The sequence below is a fragment of the Cynara cardunculus genome (assembly GCF_001531365.2).
Source record: "Cynara cardunculus var. scolymus isolate 2C chromosome LG 8, CcrdV1, whole genome shotgun sequence".
Lineage (NCBI taxonomy): Eukaryota > Viridiplantae > Streptophyta > Magnoliopsida > Asterales > Asteraceae > Cynara > Cynara cardunculus.
The window spans coordinates 5343931-5351620 of record NC_037535.1 but is presented as its reverse complement, the minus strand read 5'-3'; the positions used below and the strand labels follow the sequence as shown (position 1 = coordinate 5351620).

General features: G+C 32.3%; 1 protein-coding gene across 1 annotated transcript; it reads left to right on the top strand.

Annotated features, from left to right (window-relative positions):
- Window positions 1-5685: 5685 nt before the first annotated feature.
- Window positions 5686-7377, top strand: LOC112517452. The gene is made up of 5 exons (XM_025124886.1): window positions 5686-5897; window positions 6077-6132; window positions 6240-6306; window positions 6928-6989; window positions 7091-7377. The coding sequence occupies exons 1-5, from the start codon at window positions 5834-5836 to the stop codon at window positions 7301-7303; spliced, it is 462 nt and encodes a 153-aa protein (XP_024980654.1). The 5' UTR covers window positions 5686-5833; the 3' UTR covers window positions 7304-7377.
- Window positions 7378-7690: the final 313 nt, after the last annotated feature.

Below are 7690 nucleotides of genomic sequence, written 5' to 3'. Positions count from 1 at the left end.
AGCATCGGTAGAGGTGGTGAGTATTTTTATCCCTTATACTTTCAATTAGTAGGGTTCATCCATGAGACCACGAGGCTATATACACCACAACGAGACAGTGTGGAAGAAAGTAAAAATAGAGTATTAAAGAGATGATAAACTCTATGTTATCTTATTCCGATCTAAATGACATGTTTTTAGGAGAGACAATGTTAATGGCTTGTTACTTGTTGAACTATGTTCCAAATAAAAGGAACAAAGTCACCCCATAGCAACTTTGGTATAAGAAAACCCTAAACTTGGAATATCTATGAGTTTGGGGTCTCAGGCAGTTGTGATATTATCCAAACCCAAGAAAAGAACCTTAGATGAACGAGGTATTGATTGCATCTTCATTGGTTATGTCGAACACTCTAAGGCATATGGATTCTATGTAATATAACCTAATGATTCAGTTGTTTATTAACGTGATAGAATTTTAAGATGTTATTTTTTATGAAAACCGATTTACTCGTTACCTAGACCAAAGGATTTAGTTCTAGCCAAGTGGAACTAACCATGGGGATGGCAAAATTGAGGTTCCTAAAGAAACACCTGGGCTTCAAAGAAGCAAATAGAATAGAATAGAGAAGTCTTTTGGTCCCAATTTTCAACTTTATTTGATTGAAGGATCAAGATATGAAATTGGACCTCAATTCTCTTATTGCTACAACATTGAACATGATCATAGGACCTATAAAGAGGCTAGGAGCTCTCAAGACGTTGCCTTTTGGAAAGAGGCAATTAACGAAGAAATAGACTCCATTACGGGCAACGATATGTGGGTCTTGAGTAATTTGCCACCGAAATGCAAACCGTTGGGTTGCAAATGGATCTTTAAGAAAAATATGAAGGTTGATGGAACCATCGACAAATTCAAGGCTCGATTGGTGATCCAAGGGTTTGCGTAAAAGGAGGGTATAGATTATTTTAATACATATGCTCCGGTTGCTAAAATCTCTACCATAGGTTGTTAATTGTTTTATAGAAATTAATAATTTGATATTCAGGAAATGGACGTAAAAACTGCATTCTTAAATGGTGACTTACAAGACGGAAACAAGGTGTGTAAATTAATTAAATCGTTGTATGGTCTCAGCCAAGCAATGAAACAATGGCATCGAAAATTCGATGAGGTTGTATTGTCAAATGGTTTTAGATTAAACCAAGTTGATAAGTGTACTTATAGTAAGTTTGATGACTCTGATAAGGGAGTTATAAGGGAGTTATCATTAGTTTCTATGTGGACGATGTCGATCTTTGGCACCGACCAAAGTCAAGTCGATATGACAAAGGATTTATTGTCATCAATATTTTCCATGAAGGAAATGGAGGAGGTGGACGTGATCCTAGATATTAGGATCAACAAAGAGAACAAGGGATTTTCAATAACACAATCTCATTACGTAGAGGAAGTGTTAAAGAAGTTTAATTTCTTAGATTGTTCTACCGTAAGCACTCCCATGGATCCGAGTGTGAAACTTATACTTAATATGGGGGAAGCTATATCACAACTTGAATACTCAAAAGTAATTGTGTGATTGATGTATAAAATGACAAGCACTTGACCTGATATTGCCCATGTTGTAAGTAAATTGAGTCGTTTTACTAGCTTTCTTAGTAATCACCATTGGCATGCAACTAAAAGAGTATTCAATTATTTAAAGGGAACTATGAACTATGGCTTCACTTATGTCGGGTTTCCCTCGGGGTTAGAAGGTAACTCGGATACAAGTTGGATAACCAACATAGAAGATCATTCTTCTACAAGTGGTTGGATATTCTTTCTTGGGGGAGGTGCCATATCATGGGATTCCAAGAAGAAAACTTGCATTAAACCCGACAGTGGAAACTGAGGTTGTTGCCTTGGTTGTTGTCGATAAAAAGGCAAAATGGTTAAGGAACTTAATATATGAGATTACAATGTGAGCTAAGCAGATATCACCGATATGTATACATTGTAATAGTGTCGCCACCTTGGCTAAGGCATATAGCCAAGTTTCTAGTGGCAAATCAAGGCACCTAGGTATGAGAAATAACATGGTTAAAGAATTAAGCATGCATGGAGTGATATGATACATCCCCATCCCTGTACCTAATAGGGAACGGGGATCCTCATTTGGGAATCGTGGGTTCGTCCCCCATTAATATAACATATTTTAAATCAAATATGTTAAATTCCACACTCAATCGATAATGTTTTATGTTTAAAACTCACATATTTTCAAATTTTACTTTTATAAAGTATCAAATATTTATATATGAACAAAATCATATCACATATGTAATTGTTTGATCAAACGCTTTTGACTTTCATCGTTCTTTTATCTAAAAAAGTAAGACAACTCAAAAATATATATATATATATATAATAAATGTCAAAATAATATTTTCAAATTTAAAAAATATTAAATCTAATTATTTATAAATAATATATTTAATAATAAATGTATATAATATATATATATACATATATATATATATACATATATATATATATATATAATAATAAATAGATATAATATATTTAATATCCGGGGACGAGGTGGGCCGGGGACCCATCCTCGATTTTTAAATTTCGGGGATCCTCGTCCCCATCCCCGATCCCCGGGTTTTGCGGGGAATCCCGTCCCCGTTGGGGTGGGTACACCATATTCTCCAATGGGCGGTCTCATTCCCATGCCTACATTTAGTTGGGGTATTTCATGTAAATTGCCGATTGAACCCTTTATGTTCTGGTTTTTGGTGTATTATTGATACTTTAATTATTTTTTTATTAACTTAGTTATATACTTCCTAGCTTTGATATATTAATCATCTGCTTACTAAGCAATTTGCTAGCCGAAGTTTGCTTGTCCTCAACAAGTACAAGATTGTAGGTGGGACTATCTCGGGACTGATAACTATGAAATTTTACTATTTTGAAGACGACTCTTAGATAGTACAGTTTTTGTTCTATAAATATTGTAATTATACTTATGTCGTCTTAAATTGGGCCTCCCGTCTTCTTATTTTGATGGATTTTATAATAGCTCTATTATTCCCATGTATGTTATCTAGCTTTTCTATTTCGTTTTCCATTGTTACACACCGTCCTCCGACCACACAGGACGGGGTGGTACACTTAGACTCAGAGTCCGGATATCAATTGTAACTGTTCTTTAATCTTATCCATTAACAGTTATAACCGTTTTTAACCGTCTATAACTGTCGATCCCTAATAAATATATAAAATGTGATCTAGTGAATATATATATATATATATACGAAATCAATGCCTTTATTTCGTATATGTAGTTTATATTTCAGTACTGATTTCATGAAAAAACACATGATGGTTTGTGTGGTTCGCATTAGAGCCAGTTTAGACTTCTAACTAATCTATAATCAAAACCAAGCTAGGAAAAACTTAGGTTCCCATGGCGACACCTTTGTTAATTAACATATCTGAGGGTTTCTAATTAGTTGATGTCTTCTCAATTAAGTACTACTATAAGTAATTAATTCATCCAGCAGATCGATGTTGTCATTTCTCTAATGAATGCAACTTAACATCCACCACCTGTTTTGATCTCTCATGATAAACTTGATTATATGTATGCTTTTATGTTTGTCTTTGAATTATATACTGAATTTGTGTTGAGAACTTGTAAACTAATGCAACCTTGGGACATTATGAAAAGCTGCCCACAATTTAGTATCATTGCACAAGGAGAGGAATGAGACAAATGATCATAATCAAAATGTTCTTTTAGTGAACAAAATGTGAAGAAATGGCGACCATTGTTGACAAGAACTAGTTGGCATATATATATATATATATATATATATATATATATACACACACATATACACACACGTGTGCGCATATATATATATATATATATATATATATATATGTATGTGTTATATACATAATACGTGATTATTAAACTAATATGATATGGAGATTGAGAAAGCTCATTAAGGGGACATCATACCTTAAAAAAGTAATGAAGTCATGTAGATGGCCTCCAGAAAGTTGAATACAACTCTCTTTTCCAATATCTTTCTTTCTAAATAAACAAAAAATTCCATGTTTTTTTTTGTCTGTGACAATGATCATTGCTTTTAAAAAAAACACAATAGTATTTGTTATATCAAGCAAAACACATTAAAATATAACAAAAATTGTCTTAATTCATATTTAATACTGTAAAGTTAAAAAAACTTATCAGTTATTGTAACAAACTTTCAAATCTTCTTATTTAGTAGAACATATTTTAATTGATAACCGCTTAAATGAGCTCAATGCTGCTAATTAATTTAGAAACTAAATTTAATTTTTTAGGTGACGTTAAGATGATATAGAAAATAAAATAAATCAAAATTCGAAGAAATTTGTTTGGGTTTCTGTTTAATGTAATGGAGATTTTTAATATTGTAACTTAACAAATCGTTACACTAATTGGGACTACAGCAAACTCCATAATTTTAAATAGGAACAAACAAACAAACAAACAGTTGTCAATTCAACAAAAAGTGAATGTCACATAATATTTTATTTAATTACAAAGTAAATTAGTATCAAAATGAAAATATCTTTAAAATTTTATTACACTTATGAAAATATCTTTATAATGAAAATATCTTTAAAATATCCGTGTAATGTGGCGGGAGTCGTGAATTTTAACGATTTTGAAGTTTTACTGGTTTTATTAGAGAAGATTTAACGATGATATAATTTATACTTGGTCTTTACATATTAATACAATTTGAATAAGTAAGAGTTATGGTTCCAATGACTGTATATCGATGAAAAAAGTTGTATGACAGTTTAAAATTCAATATATTTAAAATCCAACATATTTAAACGACTCCAAAATGTGTTCGATTTACAACAAGAGCAAAGAATCAAGAGATCGAGAGCAAAACCGAGAGTTCTAGAGCAATTGAATGAGAGATGAATGAGAGAACTTTTAATAATTAATGGTGAACATCAGTTTGAATCTCATCTTGTGGGATGGGGAGAAGACATAGAGGTACGAGAGACTTAAGACATGAGTGAAATGTGTCAAAAGTATATTGGTAACATGAAAAGAAAAAATGTAATAATGTACATCGGTAACTTGTACTATTTGTTATTTTAATTGTAGATTAAAAGATTTTAAGACTGAAAGCATAAAGTAGCAGTACTTAATACATTTTGAGTTGTTTTTAAAACTTTTAAGACCTTATGCATCAATGTATAGTATTTTGTACATTAAAAATTGTTTTTAAAACTTTTGATAAACCTGGTTTATAAGGTACTATAGATATATATCACATCATTACACTAACTAAAAAGTTAAAATAAACTCCATTAAACTTTGATATATTTTACCCTTGCATCAAATTAATACTAGTAACTTTTTCACAATATCTTCCAACTATTAATATGTATTCACCGAGAGGAGATGAATCATAGGGTTCAAGAAAATGGAAACCCTACCTTTTTGCGTGGACAGTTTTGTCCCCTCATTCCACAGTTCCAGACCCCCCAACTCATTTGATATCCAATTAATGGGATCACAAAACTTGTAACCCATTAAAGAAATAGGAAACCCGACGTGGGTCCTGTCGTCCTGACCTTGTCTAGATATCTCTCTCTCTATATATATAAGTTGGATCGTGCCAATCTTACAAACCATTCTCAGTTGCTGGATCCCCCTTCATACTTAAGATTCTAGAGAGTGAGAAACCCACCAATTTGTTACTCACATTGGGTGTTCAAAATCTGTCAAACACCTTGAATTTACGTTCTGCAGCCTGCTTTGTTTAATTTGCTTCAGAAAGCATGAAGTTTCATGTGATGTTTATAGTCTTTCTTCTGTTAAGCCTCCATAACTTTGAAGCTCAAGGTATGTTCGCTATCGTAAACTGTTCTTTGGACGCTAGTTTGGCAATCGTAAATCCATTTTCAGTTCATCTTAAGGCATTCGGGATTGAAATACACAGGAGCGCCTTAATTAGTTATTTCGGTCATCTCATGAAGTATCGTTTTACTTAAATTAATATGCTTCTTGTTGATCATATGAAGGTATGAGGTTGGGAAAGGTCAGTTTATCGATTAGCAACCATCAAGAACTCATCAAGGTTGGTATCTTAATCATGATTGTTTGCCACCAATGTATATGGACATCTTTTCGGTGGTAATATGTGATTATATATACAGCTCGTGATCTTTTGTTCATCTGTTACAGATTTCATCGATAGGCGGAAGCAATCAAGATCATGAATTACTAGCAAAAACCGTTGAACTTTCATCAGGTACCACGATAAAGAAGAGAAGATTATCGTATAGAGTAGTGACCAAGAACTCCCATCACAACCACTGGTTACCAAAGATTCATGAAGACTACTACGGCCCCAAACATCACCGACCTAGGCACCACTGAACTCACTTCCCTCAGTGTGTGCGGTCGATGATCATTTTTCAAGAAACCATTCGTCACAGCGATCACACAAGCTTACACACGTGTGATATCACTTATCACAAATAGACCTCGTGTTTAGATCGTTGGCGCTAACACATTTCTCTCAAGTTCTTAATTTTTTTCTATTCTAATAACGTACGTAAGTATGTTATTTGAATGACTTGATACAATTATTGTAATAGATCAAACACTGACACAATACAAGTCAGGGTTGATCAAATGATTTAAAACCCTAGTACCAAATTCAAAATTTGACCTCATTAGCACTCATTCAAGTGATTCACATATGATTAGTTGGAGAAAGTCCGAATTATTTTGTAGCTTCCGTAACCATCAATTTAATAAATTACGTGTGCCCGTAAATTGTCGAAAACTTGTACAATATTAATGACATAAATGTCTTTTACTAATTATTTTGTGTTTATTAAAGTTGTTTTTTTAAATTTATATGCAGGAATAAATAGAAAACTTATGACAAAAATTGCATCTTCCGGCACTACCACCACCATTTCTAAGGTTGGTTTTTTTCTTCCAAAAACATAGGAAAATAAATTTAACAGTTGATGGAATAAAACATATTTTTCTTTTAATTATAAATTTATTTTGTTCATGTACAGAATCACAAGAATGACGGAAATAAAAATGACCCAAAACCGAGGATCAAATCCACTCGTGGATCAGTAAGCGACGAAGAGAATTTCTTCTTTAATCTATCGTCAGAGAATTCAAAAAACGGAAAGGATGTTGCCAACGAGCCCTATCCAAACGATACAGACATCACGGGAATGGATTATACTCCGGCTAGGAAGAAGTCTCCGATACATAACTAAATTTACAATATAAATTAAGAAAAAAATTATTAATACACATACTCATATATATATATATATATATATATGAAGAGCATTATAAAAAGCCAGAAATGCTGCAGGTTTTCTAGATTAAGGAATAAAATTATGTACTACTTAGCACTATATATATTTTTAAGATTAATTTATTATTAATATGTTGATGTGCTTTATACCATTTTGTAGGATAGTCACAAATACGATATGTATGTAAGGAAAATAAATAAAAAATAATGTATCTTCTCTTGTTAATGAGACTGTATGGTTAGTTTTCAATCAAGTCTTGTATGAATAAAGAGATTTGTGTATATTAATCTGTCTGTAACGATTGTAAAGTTTTTTTGTTAATTTGGGAGGATTTTTAATAAA

Excerpts from the sequence above, each read along its gene's own strand:
- LOC112517452 (XM_025124886.1), top strand. The coding sequence starts at position 5,834 with ATGAAGTTTCATGTGATGTTTATAGTCTTTCTTCTGTTAAGCCTCCAT. Across the intron at positions 6,307-6,927 it reads AACCGTTGAACTTTCATCAG|GAATAAATAGAAAACTTATG; the intron begins GTACCACGATAA and ends ATTTATATGCAG. Across the intron at positions 6,990-7,090 it reads CTACCACCACCATTTCTAAG|AATCACAAGAATGACGGAAA; the intron begins GTTGGTTTTTTT and ends GTTCATGTACAG.